Source organism: Leopardus geoffroyi, chromosome B3 (assembly GCF_018350155.1).
Source record: "Leopardus geoffroyi isolate Oge1 chromosome B3, O.geoffroyi_Oge1_pat1.0, whole genome shotgun sequence".
Lineage (NCBI taxonomy): Eukaryota > Metazoa > Chordata > Mammalia > Carnivora > Felidae > Leopardus > Leopardus geoffroyi.
The window spans coordinates 42,334,803-42,357,182 of NC_059337.1; the positions used below are offsets into that span (position 1 = coordinate 42,334,803).

Here is a 22,380-nt window from a genome sequence, read left to right on the forward strand (position 1 = left end):
ATGGCAACACCCCTGAATCCACATGTCCTTAACTGTGCAGGCTTATGCCCCCTCTCTAGTTCCACCTGCACGTGTGTCTAGCACGGTCCCACGCCGAACCCGCCTTTGTCTCCCCGCCCATGCCGGCTGTCTCTCCAGGGAGCCACCATCCACTCACTCATCCCACCCTTTCCCTCTCCCATATACCCAAGGGGTCACTGTGCTCAATCCCTCATCAGTCATCCCTACCCTCGTGGCTGCCATCACAGTCTGTGCCACCATCCTGCCAGGATAAATGCCTCCTAGCAGACCCCAAAGCAACAGACATACTCGCGCACCTACTGCTTACTGCAGAAGTTCCTATTTCGCCCTGGGCCTCTTCCGCGGTCTGCGGCACAGTGTTTATGGGAACATGAGGGTGACTGACCCGCCCCCCGAGGCCCACCCATACCTGCGTCTCAGGGTCATTAGAGCCGAGGCTGGCGGCCCCCAGCTTGACCACTTCAGCGAGCTGGGTGATGGTGGCTGCCGACGACTGGGCTGCCTGGGCCAGCTTGTCCGGGGTGGACGCAGCCCCTGACACCAGCAGTTTCGTGTCTTCCACCAAGGCCTTGGCTGTCTTCAGAATGTTCTCCCTGAGAAAGGGGGGGAGGGCAGAGGAGACGGGGACAGACAAAGGGCAAAGTTTGGCTACCAGCAATTAGGAAGCAAAGAAACCCTTCATACGGGGCTTTTTGTTACAGGGCTTTGAAAAAAAGAGGTGATGTGTTTCCCCTCCCTTATCAGGGGTACTCATTTTCTGCGTAGGAAAATTGGGAGAGGAGAGCAAAGTCAGCCCAGTATCCACCTAGTCGATTAATGGTAAACTTCCACGAAAGACTCAGGCCCACCAGTTTGGCCCCCAACCCTGTAGCTCAGTGAGAGGTCAGCTGGGTCCTGGAATGGGTGACAGCATTGGCAGTCTCCTCCCTAGCCTGGCCCTGGGACTGAAGAGAGAGGAAGAAAGGTGACAGACATGTGGCAAGGCTACTGGGGAGGGGGGGGGTGGTTCTCTAACAGCAAGTGGAGATCCCCGCACCAGCCTCCAGGAGCAGGGCCTAAAGAGCCAGTCTGGGAGAGACAGGAGGCTCAGAGCCCCACTCCCCATTTATGTAAGAGCTAAATGTGGCTGTCCTGGCCACTCCCACGGGGGTTGGGAGCAAATGAGAGGCACATCTTTTCAGCTTGGCAAGTAGAAGATCAAAAAGCTGTCCTCTGCCAGAGCAGGCTGGGTTCAGGCTGTGAAAGGCACAAAGCTGGAACATGACTACATGTTTACAGTTGGCAAGAAGGGCTTGTTTTGATTATGTGGTTCACTTTCTCCCCTTGAGCATCTTATTGAAATCAACATGGATAACCGCATTTCTGGCTCCTGAGCAGTCTCTAACATCCATCAGGCCAGCCTGAACCTCTCCAGATCCAGGAGCCCCCAGGACGACCTCCCCTCCCATACCTGTGGTCTGCAAAGGTCTCGTTGTTCTCTGCATTCAGGGTCCCTGCAGTCGCAAACATGATGGTGGTGTCCAGGTCGGCGATAATCCCAGACACGGCAGTGGCAGCTGTGATACATGCCTGGGTCCCCTTGTTCCCAGCCTGGAGAGCTGACAACACCAAGGACACCTGTAGGTACAGAGAGAATGCCAGGGGGAACAGGGAAATGAAAAAGATGTAACCCAAAGATTTTCAGACTCAAACATCACTGAAAAAAAAAAAAAAAAAAAAAACAACTCAAAAAACAGAAAAGGAGGGAATGCTTCCAAACTCGTTTTATAAAGCCAAAATTACCCCGATACCAAAGCCAGACAAGGATGCCACAAGAAAAGAAAATTGCAGGCCAATATGCCCGATGAACACAGATGCAAAAATCCTCAACAAAATATAGTGAACTGAATTCAAAACATTAAAAGGATCATACACCATGATCAAGTGGGATTTACTCCAGGGAGGCAAGGATGATTCAACATCCACAAATCAGTCCATGTGGTACCCCAACAAAGGATAAAAACCTTTTGATCATCCCAATAGATATAGAAAAAGCATCGGACAAAATTCAATACCCCTTGATAATAAAAACTCTCAACAAAGTAGGTATAGAGGGTATGTACCTGAACATAATAAAGCCCACATGATAATCCCACAGCTAACATCATTCTCAATAGTGAAAAGCTCAGAGCTTCTCTTCTAAGATGAGGAACAAGATAAAGATCCCCACACTTGCCATTTTTATTCAACAGAATACTGGAAGCCCTAGCCAAAGCAATCAGGCAATTCAGAGAAATAAAAGGAATCCAAACTGGAAAGGAAAAAGTCAAACCGTCACTATGTGCAGATGACATATTGTATACAGAAAACCCTCAAGACTCCATCTAAAACTGTCAGAAGTCATCAATGAATTCAGTAAAGTTGCAGGATACAAAAACAATCCAGAAAAATCTGCTATATTTCCCTAATACAGAACCATCAGAGAGAAATTAAGAAAACAATCCCATTTATACAACTGCATTGAAAAGAATACGAGACCTAGGAATACATTTAACCAAGGAGGTCCGACACCTGTGTATAGAAAAACTCCAAGACATTAAGGAAAGAAGTTGAAGAAGGCACACATAAATGGACAGATTCTCCATGTTCACAGATTGGAATAATCAATGTTAAAATGTCCATCCTAGTCACAGCTATCTACAGATTCAACACGATCCCTATTCAAATTCCAATGGCAGTTTTCACAGAAATACAACACACAATCCTAAAATTTCTAGAGAGCCACGAATGACCCTGAATGGACAAAGCAATCTTGAGAAAGAAGAACCAAGTTGGAAGTATCATACTCCCTGATTTAAAACTATACTTCAAAGTTACGGTAGTCAAAACATTATGGTACTGGCATAAAACCAGACACATGGATCAAAGGAACAGGCATCTTCCCAAAGAATATTCCCAAAGAATAAACCCAAGCATACAGTCAATTAATTTATGACAAAGGAGCCAAGAACATACAAGGGAGAACAAACAGTCTCTTGAATAAATGACGTTGGGAAAATTGGACAGCTCCATGCAAAAAATTTAAATTGGACCACTGTCATACAGCATACACAAAAATGAAAAAGGATTAAATACTTGAATGTAAGAAGTGAAACCATGAAACTCCGAAAGAAAATATAGGCAGTAAGCTTCTTGACATAAGTCCTGGGGATGAACTTTAGAATCTGACATCAAAAATGAAACAACAAAAGCAAAAATGAACAAGTGAGACTACAGAAAACTAAAAAGCTTCTGCACAGCAAAGAAACCATCAGCAAAATAAAAAGCAGCCTACTGAATAAAGCATTTGCAAATCACATATGTAATAAGGGTTTAATACCTAAGATATGTAAATAAAACATACAGCTCAATAGCAGAAGAACAATCTAATGATAAAAATGAGCTAAAGATCTGAATGGACATTTTCCCGAAGAAGACAAACAGATGGGCCACAGGTACATGAGAAGATGCTCAAAGTCATTACCTATCAGGAAAACCAAAACCACTATGAGATACCATCTCGCACCTGCTGGCATGGCTATTATCAAAAAGACAAGAAAGAACAACTGTTGGTGAGAACGTTGAGAAAAGGGGGCCCTCTTGCAGTACTGGTGGGAATGTAAATTGGTGTAGCCACTAGGGCAAACAGCAGGAAGTTTCCTCAAAATATTACAAATAGAACTATCATGTAATCCAGCAATTTCACTTCTGGGTATGTAACTGAAGAAAACAAAAATTCTAACTCAAAAAGATATGTACCTCCAGGTTCACTGCAGCATTATTTACAGTAGCCAAGCACTGGAAACAACCTAAATATCCACTGACGGACGAATGGATAAAGAAAATATGGGACCTATCATCCAGTGGGATATTATTCAGCCAGAAAAAGAATAAAATCTTGCCATTTGAGACAACACGGATAGACCTCGAAGGTCTAAGTGAAATAAGTCTGAGGAAGAAATGCCGTTTGGTCTCTCATATGTGGAACCTAAAATAGAATTTATAAAGCCAAGGGGTGCCTGGGTGGCTCATTTGGTTAAATGTCTGACTTTAGCTCAGGGCATGATCTCACGGTCCGGTCTGTTGGTTCAAGCCCCGTGTTGGACTCTGTGCTGACAGCTCAGAGCCTGGAGCCTGTTTCAGATTCTGTGTCTCCCTCTGTCTCACTCTGCCCCTCCCTCCCACCCTCCCTCCCTCTCTCTCTCTCAAAAATAAAAAAAAACATTAAAAAAAAAAAAAAAAAAAAGGCAAGCTCGCAGAGACAGAGAACAGATTGGTAGTTGCCAGAGGCAGGGGATGGGAGTTAGGACAAATGGGTGAAGTTTTTTGTTTGTTTGCACGCATTGAATAAAAATTAAAACAAAACAAAACCCAACCAACCAACCTCACGGAAAAAGGGATCAGATTCCTGGTGGGAATGAAGTTGTGTTTTGAACAAAGGTGGTTAAAAGGCATAAACTTCCAGTTACAAAATAAGTACTAGGGATGTAGCGTTCATCCATATTATACAGCAGGGTTAAGAGTAAATCTTAAGAGCTCTTACCACCAGGAAATATATATATACATTTCTTATCTACATGAGATGGTGGACTGTAACTAAACTTCTTGTGGTAATCGTTTTATAATACACAAGACAGATAAATCACCATCCGGTACAGCCTAAACTTAGTGCCTTTGTCAACTGCATCTCAAAACCAGGGGGAGAAGAGTACAATACAAAAACACTTAATTTCCTCTCTGGGACTCAACGCAGCTGATGGGTTAACAACACAGTTTTGGTGTCAACATCACAGGCTGAATATCAGTGAATATCATTCACTGGCTAAACAACTTTTTTTTTTTTTTTTAATGTTTCTTTATTTTTGACAGAGAAAGAGAGAGACAGAGACAGAGACAGAGCATGAGTGGGGGAGGGGCAGAGAGAGAGAGGGAGACACAGAATCCGAAGCAGGCTCCAGGCTCTGAGCTGTCAGCACAGAGCTCAACGTGGGGCTTGAACTCACAGACCTTGAGATCATGACCTGATCCAAAGTTGGACGCTCAACTGACGGAGCCACCCAGGCACCCCGGCTGGCTAAACAACTTTGGGCAAGCTGTTTGACCTTGGTTTCCTTATCTGTAAAATGGGGATATTATTTCTTGGCTATAAGGCTTGTTGGGAGGAATAAGGAGGGAGGACGTATGTAAACTGTCTAGCATGACACATGATCACATACTAGCTGATCAGCAGGGAGATAATTTTAATAGGATTACGTTTGTGGAACCAGAAAGAAGTTCAGGCTCCTGTGAAAGGTGTGATCATTTGTGCCCTGCTCTGATAAGGTTTTCTGTAGAACAGCCTTCTGCTAACACTCAGTATTCCTTCCTCTGGCTGCCTATCGATGAGAAATTCTTCATGGTCGACTCCACTGAGGCTAGAGCCCAGAGCAGACCTGCGTGCGTCACCTCTCCACCCCAACACTCCCTTGAGCTATCACCTGTCACTAAATAATAATTCCAGTGACCTGAGAGTCCAGCAAGTTGGCTGTGTTCCCTCCAGTGCCTTTCAAGTCAGAAACCCTTCACTGCCACCTGCCACCCATCACCCCTTCTAGAAAACCCTCGCTATTCCTAGACACACTTTCCTATAACACAAAGCTAACCCCACGCCCTCGCCTACAATTCTCCCCTGCTGTCAAGGGAAGCTGAGTTCCTCCCACGAACAGACCAGTTCCACTTCTGTGGCTTCCTGCCACATTCTTGCCACATCGGCCAGCTCCTCACTTCCCCCGCCTCTCATGCAGTGGGTCTGCCCCCTGCCTGCTGTGCCTCCCCTCCTCATTCTCCAGCCACTAACTTGCTCATCCTGCAGAAGCCAGCTCAAAGTCTCAGCTGTCCTCGTCCAGAGACACGAGCATGCTGTCCCTGGCCTCGGGGCAGCTCATTCAGCACAGGTTAAAACAGCACGCGTCCAGCCAGTGACCGGAGGCTCTGAGTTGAGAGACAGTCTGGAGCTGTCGTATTAATCTCTCTGTGCCCACACATGTACCACCTTTGACTATGGCTGGCTGATAGAAGAGTCTGCAAAGTTTCGTGAATGCATTTTCTAAAAATACAATGGCCGGGACAGAGGAGTTATAGCAACACTGAGAGGCACAGAGCTCGTATGCTCTCTTCCTTCTGCACTGCTCACATCTTAGGAGAGGTGTTGGACACAACCCAGCATGCGGGGCAGAGGGCCCACTTCCTGAGCACCGGCCACATCCCAAGACTAGCCCACAAGGAACAGCTTCTCTTCCTCATTTGCCTGATTCTCCTTCCTGGAGTTAAATGCCACTATGTCCCACCAGGAACAGAGATGGCCTGAGAATCAAGCATCTAGTTTCCAGAAAGAACTCTCTGAGGACAGGTGACAAAGGCCAAGACGAGTGATCATGAGAACGAGAGGGACGTTCTCAGCCAGATTCAAAGAGTACGGAAACAGTGTCCCGCCTGCTACAAAAGCTGTGTGAGTTTACTGAGCAGCTACTAGTTCCTAGGGGACAAGGACACGAAGATGAGCAAGTGAAGCCTCTTGCGGCTGGTGGGAAGTTACAGACACAACCGGGACATGTAAGAAAGACACACCAGGTGGAGATGGCGGGCCAGAGCACATAGCAAGAAAGCACCAAAAAGGCTGGTTTAGTCTGAACAGCTGATCCTCTGACTCTGAGCCTCCTCCAGGCAGGAGGTGGCAGGGACCCTCTGCTGGGAGAAGCAGTAAGACAGAGAACAGCTCAGGAAGATCATGTTGCTTGGACCTCTGCCTCCCTGCCTTCATGTGCCAATTCCAAGGTCTTCAACAAGGGAACCCGGCCAGAGTAACTTCGACAGCAAGGCAGGACTTTGAAAGGAGGGAGAATGCCTTCCTCTGGCTGAGAGATTTATTTCCTCATCCTGTGGAGTCCGAGGAGGCCTGGGTAGTCCTGTGGGCTGCAGGAGACGGCCAGGCGTTGCTTGGCTTCAGCTGGCAGCCCTGTACAGAAAAGCATCTGTACTGGCAGCTGCCAGGTGAGGGGTCCCCCACCCGGCCCTTGAGTCCTGTGGCCAGGCTGCTCAACAGTGCAGAGCTCTGTGTCCTGGGGACCCAAGAGAAGGAGAGGGAGAAGCCAGCAAAGCACAGATGCTTCGGCCTGCAAAACAGCTGTCCTGAAAAAGGACTCTTAAGAAATGAGCAAAGCAGAAGAGGAGTGTACTTTGGGGCCATCAGGGAGCCACGGGAATGAAGGGATGCGGAGAACCGGCTTCGTCGAGCAGGGTAAATTTCGTGGGAGGAGGGTGTCGGAAGGCAGCTTACAGAGGACAGCAAGTATCTGTGACACGTTGGGTTGTGTGGCACGATGCCAAGCAAGCACCTTCACGCTTATCACCGCATTTCATTTTCACAACCCTATGGGCCAGGAATTGTATTTCTCTGTGCTCATTCTGCAGGTGAGGGTACAGAGGCTCAGAAAGGTGAGATAACTTAGCTGAGACCCTGGAGCCCCACTCGCTACACCATGGGGTTCTCTCCACAAACAGCCGCTGCTAGACTCTAAAAAGATCACGCAGGATCCTGCTCTTTCAACCAAGGTGCCGTGCGACTTTGGGTGCGGTGCTCAACCCTTGCACACCTCAGTCTCTTCTGGGAGGAAGGAGGTAACCCGAAGAGAGCTTCAGGCCCTTCTTACTCAGTCCCCAGCACCTGGGAGCCTCCCTGAGAAGGAAACCCAGGGGACAAGTGTCAAAAGGGGGCTCCTGGTACTCACGTGACTGTGATGTGGTCTGTCCAGTCTACCTACAAGAAAACCCATCAGGGAGGTGCACTGCTGGGGCCCTGACTTTCATGGGACAGTACGTCCCATGTTCGGAATTTCTCAGGGCTACGGATTACCCCGGCCCCCTTATGTGCCCCATCCCTGGGGAATCCCTGCATGTGGGGGAAGACCAGACCTGACTGCATCCTTTTTGGCATAGCGTCCCACTTATGTCACTGGTCACGGTGGGCCATCGAGGGCGGATGTGGGTGACCGTGGCCGTGTCTGACCTGAGGGCTGCTCCTTACCTTCTCTGTGACTGCACGGGCACACTCGATGAGCTCCCTCTTGGTGTAGCTGTCCGTGGGGCACACCTGGAGGGCCCCCGCCTTCTGCACCAGGAAGATGCAGCCGTGGCCCAGGTCCTGCACACGTGTGCGAATCTGGAAGCCGATCTGCAGAGGCAAGCCCGGGGTGGGGAAAGAGAAGCATGAGGGATTCTGCCATCGAGGTCTCCCCTACGTGGAAAATTTCTCCTACGTCCTATGGGAGCCTGGCTAGGAAAATTCCACTGCTGTTAGGAGTCTGTGCTTGGTGGAGTATGGAATGTCATTGATTTTACTTCCCCTTTTAGAGACTGTAAAATGCCCACGGTCCCCAGGAAGCAGGCCTACACCTCATCCTGCTAGCCTAATGGCTTTCTGATATTTGTTACCTTTTCCAGTGAACTGCCAACTTATATCTGAGCCACCGGATAGGGATGTTCATTAGATGAACTCTGTGGGGGTAATTATTAGCCATTCAAGCACTTATTGAGCCCCTACTGTGTGTCAGGGCCTCTTCTAAGCAGGTATTGCATTTGCTTTCATTTATTCCACACAACAGTCCTAAAAAATAATTAGAAGTTCAAAATATACAGCTTTAGTAAGAAGCATAAAGCTTGCAGATTCTTGCAACATCGGGACGTTTCCAATCAGAACGCCCCCTTCCTCAGCTATATCCACACTGGGCCCAGGCTGCCTATCAGGCAAGGTTGAGGTTTCCTTAAAAAGGTATATTTTCAGAGCTAAAGGCTCAGCAGGCACGCATTCTTTTAGTGACCTCTGGGTCATGTGATTATAAAAGGTACTTGGCCTAAAAGAACCCAAACGAGCTCCACTATGGATAAGCTGCCAGCTGTCTCGTTATAGGGTAATACATTCCACCGCCCAAAGTGTGCATTCCTCTGGCGATTTCACATCAATTTTCATTTGGATCTGATCAATACAGCTGCCATAAATAATCTGCCCTCCAGCCGGAGTAAGCAACTAAAAACAAAAAACCGTAAGCTCTCGTGAACAAGCATTATTTCCAAGACTCCACAATAGCAAGAAGTCGTGGCTTCTCCTTCCAGCTATTCTACCAAGAATAGCTACTAAGATCTCTGGCGTCTCGAGTAAAAGCTGGCAGATCTGGACCACCTGGGTGCTATCTTCCAGCATCGTCCTATTAGGAAGGGGCGCTTTGGGCAGTCAAGGGGGCTGCAAATGTTAACTCTGTTATTGAAACACATAATGCTTTTGGGAAGATAGGTAACTCCCTTAGCCTTTTAAGGCCGAAAGCATGTTTAAATCCATTTAATAGAAAATTGTCCTGATCCAGAAAGTGGAACTTCGGCTCTTTTGGGGATGCTGCGAAAGCTTCACGATCAGGCAGGCCGGGTTTCTTATGGACCATCTCCAGTCCGATTCAACCCACTCAGCAGAAATACCCCTGAAATGTAGCTGTTTGCTGTTGGTTTAAACATGAGGCCCAGCTGAAGTAGGAAGATGCCCCACGAAAGCTGAAAACTCAGCCTGGCTCTCCAGGCTTTTTCAGATCCGTGTACTTTAACCGGAAACACTTGAGGCTCAGCACTAATCCATAGGCAAGAGCTCTGTGTCAAGGATGCCCACAGAGCTCTAAATGACAGGTGCTGCTGGGAAAGCACAAATGGAGGAAGAAACATATGATTTCAAGATAAAAACGACTTCACTAGTCAGACCTCAATGACAGATGAAGAGACTGTGCAGAGACTGTGAAGAGAAGTGATCAGAGCCACCCTCTGCCCCCTACCCCACACCCAAACCTCTCATGGAAAGTCAACATGTAAAATTGATATCATCTGTTATTAAGTATACCTTTCCTATAGGAGTCAAAACTTCTCTCTTTGACTCAATAAAAAGTCAACAATAAGGCTAAATGAGCCCAAGTTTAAATGTCAGACTCTGAAGGCCAGATATAGATAGCCTTGGCCACCAACTCATTTCTGTATTTTGATTTGGCTGCAGTGTTGAGAAAATCCTGTTTTGTGCATAAGGCAAACAGGAGCGATTTTCCCCGTAGTCCCCTAAACCTTAGCAGGCAGAGACTTGCCTCAGCCTGACATCTGCACAAGCCACCCAGCAGCCCACGGTAAGGCACTGGTGGCCCCCAATGGGTTGCCATTTGGCCCAGAGTATGTTCAAAAATACACACAGGTTTTCCTAATAGTTTTAAAAATAGCTGAATTATGTTTAAAAAGTGAGCCTTGAGTCAAACATGCAGGACTTTCAAAGCGCCTCCCGGGGTCAGAGCTCTTAAGAGTGAGGTCGGTCACCTCGGTGCTAGGAAGGACCAGGCCCAGAAAGAACATTCTCCGTGCTCTGCTCCTACTCTCTCCTTGGAACCACGCCTGAGCTTCCGGTCTGCACAGTGGTGGGCACCAGGACCAGCAGAGGTCTCTTAAATCACTCTCAAATCACCCTCGAGGTGTGAGGGAGAAGGGACCTGCTCCCGCACTGTGTCGAGCCTGAAACCTATGGGCGGGCAGGACACCCGCATGCTCCCTCTGCACCCCTGCAAGAGGCCATGCTATGAAAAGCAGCACCCCAACGCCCCGACGCTCAGCCTCTTCCTTGGAGGGGACATCGTGCACGTAGCAAAGGATCCTGTGAAGACGACTGTGGAGCTGGGACACTGATCATTAGCGATGAGATTCCAGTTAGGAAGCCCCGATGAAGACCAGCACCAGAAAGCAAAAGGATGCGCCTAAAATAAGGCCACAGCTGTACAAGCCCGTGGGGTTCCTGGCCAATCCAGCCCTCAGTCTGGGTATCACGTCTGTGCCAGGTCACATGACTGCCTTCTTGGTTGCCATGCAATCCTCCTATACACTTGGCCGCACGGCCCTATGTGGACAGCATGCAGGAGGACGGAGGGTCACAAAGGACATGCTGAAATAGGGTTTGCGCACATCCACAGGCCGAGGGCTGAACGCAACAAGAAAGGGAGGCGTCCCAGGATGCCAGCCCCACTCCTGGCCCTTGGCCCATGAGGGCAGCATGGGCAGCAGAAAGGCCCATGGACCCTGCTTCTGGCCGGCCCTCTCATGGACATCAACTCCCTGGGTGAGCCAGCTAACCTCCCAGGCCTCTGGTCCCTCACCTGTGAAATGGGACAGAAGCTGCCCTACTTCCCGGGGCTGACACACCACCAAGTCAAAGATATGTGTGTGAAAACATCTCCAAGTAGAAAGTGCCACGTGAATGTTCACTGCTGTGATAAGAGGAAGCTCGGTGAGGGGCAAAGAGCAAAGGCTGTGATGCCCTGGGTTTGAATCCCGGCATTTCCATGCATTATGTACTTACTTGAAACTTCACTTATTCCAAAAAGTTATTCCAAGTGGCTTCCACACTAACTCCTGTAGCTATGTGGTCTTGGACAATGTGAGCTCCCTGAACCTCAGCTAACCTGTGAAATGGGGAAGAACAAAGGACTGTGCAATTGTGACGGTAAATGAGGCCGCAGCCGTCATGGGTGTGACGTGTGGTATGGACCTGATGAACGCCTCTCATCGTATTCTTTTCTACGTGGGACAGTCAGAGCAGGCGTTTACATAAAAGGGGATGACAGAAGCAACATACTCTATTGCAGTGTCCCAGAACATCCTGTACTGCTGCTGGAGGAACATCCGAGAAAGGGAATGTGTTTTGAAGACTGTATTCAAAAAAGATAAGGGCTTTAAAAACGTTAACTTGTCAAAGCAACACTGCAATTCTCAGCAAACAGGACCAGTCCCCAGGGTGATCCGCCTTACCACCAGGGTGTGTTATAAAGGAATATTGCTCAGAGACATCCAACTTGGGGTTTTAAGTTGGCAACTTTAGTCAAAGCGTTACTCGAACGGCAAGAAAAGCCTTCAATTCCCTTCTTGCCCAAATAAAATGGGCATCGTCTCCTGGTTTTATGCCTTGGGGGAAATTGGAAGTCTGGCCTTTATGAAATTTTGGATCAAATTTCAAGTGGAGGGGGGGTCTCAGAAATACGGATCATCTTCTTTACTATATAAAACTAAACAAAACGTACAGATTTTTCTCAGGCTTCCAAAACCATCACATCTGAAATCAGGTCACATAACTGCCTGGGAGAGCTTGGGAACACTGAAGAGGCAACAAATGGCTATCATGACAGGCTTTACAAATTTCTCTTTAAAAGGAGAAATCAAAAGTGTACAACAGAAGCAAAGAATCACTTCCCACCTATAGAAACTGTGTCCTGGAGTGGAAAGTTTTAGAGAATTCTAGAGCAGACACTCGTCTCATTTTTTGGGAAAAGGCTGTGGTTCTTGCCACAGGCTCTTGACGAACGTTCCCGCCGGCTTTGGAGACAGGCAGTATTACACATGTCCCAGCAGAGTTTCCTCCAGAGACAAAGCTGTAGTCACTAGAGCCTTCCCCCGGCATTTATATTCAGGACTTGGGGCTCACAGGATCTACATTTCCTTTTTTAAGGAGAGCAGTGATCTTAGATCGTGAAGTTGCCTGACGGTTTTAGTTTTTCTGAAGAAAGTAGTTTTCATGGTGATGTTAACAGGAGTTGCGTTTCCCATGGAAGCGGCAGCAGATAAAGCTCCTGCTGGATGTTCAGGGGGCAGAATTGGGACCTGTCCGGGAACGGTCACATTCCGGGAAAGCCCAAAGCGCTGACTCGGCACAGCCTACAGGACTGCGGCCAGGGGACTGGCTTCGTATTTGCCCTGGGTATAAATACTTTCACATGCTGTGATGTGGGGCCCTCTTGGATATAAAACTAATTCCACAGTCTTGGAAAAAAAAAAAAAAAAAAAACTACATTGCTTTAGGGATCTCCCAACCTTCTCAGTTTTCCCCTAAATATCTGTCTGGCAAATGCACACAAAGAATTTTCCTGAGCAAGCCACTGGTAATTTTATATTCTCTCTGCCCCCTTTTGCTTCAGGTCACACTGCTCTTGTGTCTGGAATGTAAAATATAACTCAAGATGCAATGGTGAAAAGGGAGAACCTTAATGAAAACGTCAGCTGCTACAAACGCAGGGCCAGGAACTAAAGTCATTTTGTGTTGCGCTTTTAATGATACCTTTTCTTTCCCGGCTGCTCTGGCATTATTTTGTATTTTGTTTCATGCTCTGGGTTGCAGTAAGAAAACCTGCTTGTTTCACACATGGGCCGGGTAGCTGCGAAGAACTCAGATGTGGAAAGGTCTCCACAGATCATGGGCTCTTCACTCAGTAACTCAGGCAGGTCAACATCTGAACCAACCAGACAAATGTAGATTCCGTCTTTAAAGATTTCTGCAAACGGAGATCCGAACCTTCCCCACAGCCTGTTAGTGTTTCAGTCCTACAAAGCCTAACATTGCTTCCTTCTGTCCAAACTGTTCCTTTCTGTAACCCAAGTTCCCTTACATTTATTCAGGAAATTCAAAAGCACGAGTAAAATCAAACGAGTTATAGGAGTCCAGATGATCTTACTAACACAGGGAGCCTATTTAAAAAAAAAAAAAAAAAAGATTGGGCAGGGGCCACCTGTGTGGCTCAGTCTGTTAAGCATCGACTTCAGGTCATGATCTCACTGTTCGTGGGTTTCAGCCCTGTGTCGGGCTCTGTGCTGACAGCTCAGAGCCTGGAGCTGGCTTCAGATTCTGGGTCTCCCCCTCTCTCTGATCCTCCCTTGCCTGTGCTGTCTCTCAAAAAATAAACATTAAAAAAGAATTAAAAAAAAAAAAAATAACAGGACTGTGTAAAGAATCAACAGAATCCTGACTGGGGTCAAGGTGAGGAGGTCTGATGATTTTTCTTTCTTGGTAGTAACTTAACAGACTCATTACAAACAGAATTATTCATGCTGCAGCCTTAATACTCAACCATACTAAAATCTCAAAATGCAGGCACTGTTAGAAACTTACATCATCCCATGCTAGATATATATGTATGCAAGTACATACATATGATATTCCTATTTACATGCGTTGTTACAACATATGTTAGCAAGTGATTTTGTTTTGGGTCATTCCTGTATTATCTCTGGGAGTCTTTGTAAAGACATACTTAGAAGGGACTCCTAGGAGAAATGACACCAAGTAACCTGGGGACACGGGCTGTCACCACAAAGAGAAAGGTAGATCAGTCACAGCCTTCCATCCTGACAGCACGCTTCATTTAGGAATATCATATACAGGATCTGTGCTTCATAAATGGCTATGCTAACTCCCACAGTATGTAGTTACCTTCATCTTCCCAGCGTCCCTATAATCGACTCCACTATTCTTTATTCCAGACTGAGCTTTCAGTCTCTAAGGAGCCGGGCGGTCGCTCAGGGAGGGGCACCTTCTGTGTGCTAACACTGGTATGGGTGCAGCATTCAGGCATGTGAAGCCCCCACCGGCTTGTTTGTTTCCCAGAGGACCACCCGATTACTTGGGGTATCAGAGATGAAAGCAGGTTCTTAGAAAGTGGCCTTTGGGACCAACCTCTCACCAAATTCAGAATCTTACAGGTGCAGGCATTCTAAGGCAAAGTCTGTGTTTGGCCACTAAGGAAAGTGCGTTTAGGGAAGGCAGGTAGGTAACACAGAGGGGTCCAAAGGAGATAATGGGGGGTAGATCTTAGAAAGCCACCAACCGTATTTGGACAAGACTTTGTTACGCAAAAGCAGGCTACCCGGCCCTTAATCAGAGGCAGTTAACTCCCATACTTGGTTCTTCCAACATCTCTGTGAGCCTTTAGAAACAGGAAAATAATTGCAGGGGATGTGCTAAGCACGGGGATGATGGCAGCATGTGTTCTGCCCTGGGAGCCAGGTGATGGGCTGGAAGGGAGGTGAGCTGGCCGAACACTCTCAGCAGAGGCCGTCTGTCTGAGAACCCACATCCCCAGATGGACCCAGCTCTCAGCCTGTTGGCATCAGAAAGGACTGAGCACAGCCCGGGGCTACTGGATCTGGACCTGGAGGGCTGGCAGGAGAGTAGCGAAAACTAAGCCTGGTTTCGGCTATCAGGCTGGAATCTTCTAGGGTGGAGCTACGCTATAGAGCCTCCCCCGGGCGTGGGTACCAGTGTGCATGTGCTTCTTAAAACAGGGGCTTATGATGGCAGACCTCCTCTGGTTCCGCCGTGGCTGCTGCCATCTGGCCCTGGAGAGCCAGGTGCCCATAGTCACTGGTCATTTGTGAAGCCAGTCCTCCCAACTCCTCCGGGTTAGTAACCGACTTAGTCATCTGGAAAAAGAAAACAAGCAAGACACAAACACACACACACATACAGAGAAAAGCATGAGAACCACGTGTTAATATCACTGGAAGCCAAAGGGGTTCGTTCACTTTTAAGCTCTTGACTTGCGTGGGGGGCTGGGCACCGGAGAGGGCAATTCAAGCGAAGCCCATGCTGCGACGTGCACAACAGGCCAGGGCCCCTCTCAGGCCAGCAGGCCCTGGCCAGGCCAGTGGGCGACACGCTAGGCCCCGGCTGTGCAGCGTGGAGGCCGGGCGCTCACGGGCGTCCACTCCGGAAGGTGAGCGTGGCAGCCCCTGGCCCGGCCGGCCCTGCAGGTCGGCGGGAGGGTTCCCCAGGGAAACACGGGGGGCGCGGGCCCCATGCAGTGCACCTCCCTGGTCACATGCTTCTACAGAGTGCTGACCTGGTCTCTGGGAACCCAGAAGCAGGTCCCACACGGGCAAGAGGGCATGAGGACAGGGCTGTTAAGGAAATCATGATTGAGGAGGGATGGGCGAGCCGGATGTCTGGGAGGACGATATTCAAAGAGAATATAGCTTTGTAGTAAATTTGTGCCAAAGAATAAGGTTTCAGCCACAAATTTAGTTAAGAGTACACTCTAGAGCACCTGGGTGGCTCAGCCAGTTAAGCGTCTGAGTCTTGGTTTCGGCTCAGGTCACGTCTCTTGGTTTTTGTGAGTTCAAGCCCCGCACTGGGCAGAGTCTGCTTGGGATTCTCTCTCTCTCTCTGCCCTTCCCCCACTTGTGCTGTCTCTCAAAAATAAATAAACTTAAAAAAGAGTATACTGTAGCCTAAACGGTCGAGCTCTGCCTTTTCATTATCGGGATATTCAGTGTTTTCCTCCTGCTTCATAGAAAAACTTACTTAAGTTTACCCTACAAGGCTAACACAGTGGTTTCTAGTTTTTCCTTTTCCTCCAACACAATGCCTGTTGGTTGTCACAACAGCAGTTTTAACTGCCACCCGGGAAGATATCCTCATTCTCTTAAGAGGCTTTGCTCCTGCCCTACCCTCTCCTCTCTCTTGGTGGCATTAGAAGACCTTGGCTTCAAAGGGCTTTAAAAAATGTTTTAAATGGCTCCATATTCACGGAGGCTGGATGGGAACATGTAGCCATCTAATGCAGGTGCACCAGGAAAACATCACAGGCTTTCTGGCACAGGCGTGGGCTCCCAAGGAACACACACGCTAAACACCCTGCGAGAGGGAGGGTGCTTTGTGTGAGCCCTGGATCCCGGGCAACCTGGCATGGCGAAGCGGACCCTTGCCAACTCAGGGTCCAGGCCAGCCAGCCTAGGAGCAGACATGCCATCCCAGGCGGGGCTCCTCAAGAGCATGCACATCAAGGATCAGGATGGGCCTGCTGAGAACCTAGCCTGCGAGAGGTGCCAGAAAACACCACGAGGCCACTCAAAATACCTTCATCTCTTGCTGCGCTGTGCTCTCTGCTCAGAGAACTTGGCACAGGAGGGCCGCCCGATGCGACCCGTGCCCCGCCCCGGAGCGCCCTGAGCAGAACCAGCATGGGCCTGACTCCAGCTCTTTTAGTCACCGAGACAGGCACTGCTCCTGTTCCCCCTCCCATCCCAAATCCTTTTAAGTACCAATGAGCTTGGCACAATCACAGAGTTTCTAAGAAGGAGTAGCAGCAGCCGGGGAAGGCTTTGTGGTCCAAGTTCAACCTCTAGTGGACGTAAGACTACATGACAAAACCATCCAGAGGTGCTGGGTCTGGTGGGGCAGGAGCCAGGCCCGGGCTCAGTCCCTCGAGCTGGGAAGCCACCTCCTCTCTCAACTCAGGCTCATGTGGCAGCAGCAGAGAGGCGTCTTCCAAAATTTTATTCTGCGACCTCTGAGCCTTCAGAGGTTAAGAGGAGCTTTCTTACTACATACTATGTATTTTTGAGGACACCATTTGTCATCTTTTGTATTATTTTTTAGCATACCGAGATAGCATTCACTGTCTCTCAATGCCATTTTTATCTAAAGATGCATCTAATACAATTCTGATGGCAATACATTCTAAGAAAAAAGAAAAATTGAAAATTACCTCCAAAGGTTACATGCCTTCTGTTGTCTGGGAAATTGATCTTACAGACCCATGCTGTTTCATTGTGCCTGACAGACTAGCATATCTTATTGTCCACATACTGTAGCTTGATTCCATTAGACAATCTGCACTACCCCCATGTGTCTTCTCTTATACTGTAACTTGATAAAACACGTCCAGTCCTTGGCAAGGCGGATAGGATTTCTTTCTTTCCCCTTACCTCCAACTTCCTTCTCATTTTCTCTCCCTCCTTTGCTCCCCTGTCCTCATGCCCAAGTCTCAATTATCTGTAATTCCCTCTTGCAGCTTTTCCATGAAATCAGAGCTCCCGCAGACTGGGGCGTCTAGACCATAGGCAGCCGGAGAGATCACAGATAAAGCACAGAGCTGGGGCCCATAAGGAACGAGAAACACGGAGTCGTCTCTCTCCAACACAGACCCTGATTTGATGACTCAGTGGTGGTAGTGGAGGACAACAGGGCAACCAATGGTGGGTGGGGCAGCTCTTTTCCTCTTACCATTTCCTGAGCTGTTACCGCAATGGCTTTGGAGTATTTAACCACAGTCGTCTGATAGTCGACAAATGTTCCCTTTGGTTCTGGAGGAGTGCCTTCATCCAGCTACAGAGGAGAGAAATAAGCACCCACATGTCAGGAGAGGACAGTTGAAGGGTGGACTGTATTTTATTAGAATCAGAACTTTGAAAACGGAGACGCCCACAGAATTTCTTTGGCTTAGAGTCAACAGCATCCCTCAGCTTTGGCGATAAGGGCTTTAACAGAAGTGTCAAGATGGCACTCGGGGTACACAGGCAAGGAGGTCCCAAGCCTTGTCTGAGAGGAGAGGGAGGGCACTCCAGAGGAAGGACATTTCTGCCAACTGTTACCAGGGGAGGAGTCTGCCACACACAAAAGGTGGGGAAGATGTTCCGAGAAGCAGGGTTAGAGTTCAAGCATATGGCAGTGGGCATGAGCCAGACACTTCTAGGGAAGCACAGAATGACAGAAGATGACTCAGGAGAGGAGGCAGAATCTACATCATGAATGGCTTCCCTAGGACTGGTGTAGCCCACCAGTAGAATGTACACCCTCGAACTCTCACTTCTGATCTAGGTTGGGGAAGACAAGGAGTTGGAACCACTAGGAACAACTTGCTGCTCATCTGACTGAAAGCAACAGGAATTGATAAATGGCAGACATCACTGTGGGGGGAAGAGGTGGAACAAGTGGGACAGTGACTCTGTCCCTTGAAGGGTTGGGGGCATACTGGTTTAGAAGCCCTGGTTCCAGGGCTTGTGAGGGGGCCTCAAGCTGGTCGCTTATACTCTGAGTCTCAGGTCCTTCAGTGGAGACTTCCTAGCGCCAGGCTGTTGTAGGGCACATCAAGTGAGATGAAGGAAGAGATGATGACCAGGATAATGAAGAAGATGATGATGATGATGTCAATGAGCACTGTGACGATGAGAAAGGCAACCCATGTCTACCACCATCATCATCACTACTGTCACCACTGACTGCAGAATGGTATTCCAGGTAAGGACATAGAGGAAAGAGAAACGAATACAGGTAGAGGGAGTATAGTGAACAGAAGAGGGGCTGTTGAGAGCATGGGGATGAAGCTGGTCTGTCTGATGAAGAACCTTGAAATCATGGGGAAAACGTGGGGTCCAGGGTAGGCAATGACAGACAGTCTGAAGTCTGGGCAGAGACTAGGGGGCATATCACTACAGCCTATGTGTGATGTGGCCACACAGTTCGGGAATATAACTGCCATCAAAGCCTCAGCACAAACCCCAGGGTGGATTTGTCTAGGCTTCCTTGCCAAGGATAGAGCTGCTGTCTAAGTCTCCAATGCACTATGGGGACCCTGTTGGTCAAATGAGGACGGAGTCGTGGACTCCTTCTCTCTGTAGAGACTGACTGGGCATCTTCTAAGTGTCCAGCAATGTGCTGGGAGACTTCATACGAAATGTGGCCTAACTACAAACACACCAGGAGGCTGGCGCTGGAGGGCAGCTCAGAACACAGGGGCTTCAGGCTACTGTGACAAACTTACCAATCTGAGGACAGTGACACAATTAAGATCAAAGGGGCCGAATTTTTGGATTCCAGATTTCTTTAGTTTAAAGAACTTTCCTTTACTCTGAGATTTTAATTATAGCCTTCCTACTTTTTTTGAGGGGGATGTTAACATGACCTTTCTTGCAGGAAACAGTAGTGATGCAGGTAGCAGGTTTGTTTGTTTTCATCTCCATCCCTCATCAAAAAGAATAAACCACCACCACCATCTAATAACCCAAACAAAAACTCAAACAAAGAAAAGGCAGTGGGTCACAAGATCCCCAAGGCCGAGGGCCACTAACCTCATTGAATGAGGAAATGGAGGTTCAGAGGGCTTGAGTTCTTTATCCGAGGTAGACCAGAAAGTTGATTACTTCGTATTAACCCAAACCTTCTGGTGCTTAGACATGGGGAGAGAATTCCAAAAAGAACCTCCACAGCAGAAGCACCAAAAGTGGTGTAAACTGTGTCCACGTTAGAATCAACTTTGGGCGCACGTTGGTTTTTTCCGCCAGTCGCTCAATGGCTTTAAGAAGTTCAGACAATGATGCTAACAGTGTATCAATAATGTAACCAAATAACAGAACTAAGAATGTGTGCCAATCCTAATACTTCAACGCTTAGGGGTTCAAAGGATCTGGAATATCACTTAGCCCAAAGTGTGTAGCGATGGGCAGTTTGGGGTGAGCTGAACGAAAGGAGAATGGGGAAGAGGCACTAGGTGGTTCACTGGGCTTTGGCTGGCAGGTCTGGGTAGGTCCGAGTGTAGGGGTACCAATAAAACCCTACTTGCATACCTTGTGGAACTGAGGGAAAAAACCCCTTTGTTCCCGGCCTCTGTGGGTCGTGTCATTAGCAGTTCCTAATTATTGCTATCAGTTCACACCGGACTTCTCTCCCCAGTCCTTCAGAGAGAATCAAGTGTGTCCTGGGCTGAGTGAGAGAGCAGCTGTCAAACGACTGACAGCAGCCAGTACAAGAGCTGCTTTCTTCACTGAAAACCCATCACAATATGGTAAGGTTCAAAGGCTATCAAAAAAAAAAAAAAAAGACTTCAAGAATCTGACTTCCATATTCCAGGGATTGGTGGAACCCTTCCCCATCATTGGGGTGATTCTGGAAAATACCTTCTCCTAGGAAGAAAAAGGTTATCATTTGAATTTCTAATTTGTATTGAGAAGACCTGAGCTCCATTATTTAATAACCTTGGTAGGCACATGGCTTACTTTCAAAGTTCTGGTGTTCTGACTCCTGGAAGCCAAACAAACCCATGGAGACTTACCCAAAGGCCTTTAGAAAGAGGGGAACTTCACTCATTTTCTGCCAAACTGTCCACATTTGAGGCACGAGAAGCCCACAGCAGAAATTACTGGAGGGCTCTGACAAGGCACGCCTGGGGTCTCTGAAGGAGCCCCAGCATCTCAGCCTGGATTGTGATGTTTAAGGAGAATTATCCTAATTACAGCTTCGGGCTATCACCTCTTTATGGAGATATGAACCAACCAATCTTCTCTAAATTAGCAATTAAAGACCACTTATTATCCTGAAAAACTGTAATAATGTACTCGCAGTCTGACAATGGACATTTCAAAACACAGACAAAATCTCAAGTTCTTGGCTGTGCTATCCCAGAATGGCAATTAGATGTTGACGGACAATTGTTAATTTTAATGACTATCAAACTGCTAAGACGAGTGAAGGATTCCTTGGGGAAAGAGCAGGAGACACTCTCCAGTCTTACTTCTCTACTGATCCAAGTCAATGGAGGGGTCACTGCAGGAGAAATAATTCTCACATTATCTCCTATGCCCGTTGCCCACAAGAGTTCACTACAGGCTTTCACACATAGTACTTCAGTGGTTTCTGCATTTGTAGATACCAAAACCATGGGGAGATTTAAAAAAATACAGAGATTCTGGGACACCTGGGTGGCTCAGTCAGTTAAGCGCCAGACTTCAGCTCAGGTCATGATCTCATGGTTTGTGGGTTTGAGCCCCACATCGGGATCCGTGCTGACAGCTCAGAGCCTGGAGCCTATTTCAGATTCTGTGTCTCCCTCTCTCTCTGCCCCTCCCCTGCTCATGCTCTGTCTCTCTCTCTCAAAATTAAATAAACATTAAAGAAAATATAGAGAGAGATTCCTAGGCTCAACCCCACAGAGATTCCAACTGATTATGGCTAGGGTAGGGTCTTGGAACGTGCTGCCTGTGATTCCTAAGTAGCCATTCCAAAGACTAGCGCTTGGGAATCACTTCACTATTTCACTTTGCTGTTTGTTCCCCACGACATCTCTGTGAGGTCCACAGGGGAGGTAAATAATTATTTCCATTTTATAAGTGAAGGAGCCAGTGATACCTTCTCCATCTCCATTTTCTTTCCCCTGCATAAAACTGAAAGACAGGGTGAGAGTGGCTTAAAAAAGTAATGAAGGAATAATAAGGGATGAATACTATGGTGGACAGAGGTTAGAAAATGTATACATTTATCAGAACCCTCAAGAGGAGGCTCACCGATAGCCACTTTGACCGGCCACTCCTTAGAGAAAAGCACTTGGGGATCACGTCTGAGGGAAACTGAGGAGGAGATGGGGTCAAGGGGTGAAGGTGAACACGTGGATGCCCAGGCCTACCTTGCTCATGGCCTCTGCAATGGCATCGACCATGCCTCCCACCAGCCCCACTTCGCTAGCTGCTTCATTCAGTGTCACCATGATGTCATCAACAGCCTCCTTCATGAGCTGGGCGGCCTCTGTGATGGCGTCGTGGGTGTGCTGGGCCTGAGAAAGCAAAGGGGAAAGAGGATTGTGGGAAATTTCCATAAACAGAAGAAAATGGTGCTCAGTTTCCTCAGAATCACTTCACTGCTTTTAAGTATAACCTTCAAAAGACACAATACAAAACTGTATCTCCATTATGGAGCACAATAAG

The 22,380-nt window shown here is 47.9% G+C and overlaps 1 protein-coding gene across 13 annotated transcripts in view; it reads right to left on the minus strand.

Annotated features, from left to right (window-relative positions):
• The window catches only part of TLN2 (talin 2), a 437,549-nt gene that overhangs the window by 41,634 nt on the left and 373,535 nt on the right, over positions 1-22,380 (minus strand). For 11 of the 13 annotated variants that reach the window (XM_045449530.1, XM_045449522.1, XM_045449525.1 and 8 more), the window contains 6 exons: positions 22,083-22,229; positions 17,912-18,013; positions 15,208-15,327; positions 8,102-8,248; positions 1,472-1,638; positions 431-614 (listed from right to left, as the gene is read on the minus strand). In XM_045449530.1, the coding sequence (XP_045305486.1) occupies positions 431-614; positions 1,472-1,638; positions 8,102-8,248; positions 15,208-15,327; positions 17,912-18,013; positions 22,083-22,229 (867 nt within the window). The remainder of the gene's footprint in view (positions 1-430; positions 615-1,471; positions 1,639-8,101; positions 8,249-15,207; positions 15,328-17,911; positions 18,014-22,082; positions 22,230-22,380) is intronic. The other 2 variants (XM_045449534.1, XM_045449533.1) reach the window with 1 other exon arrangement.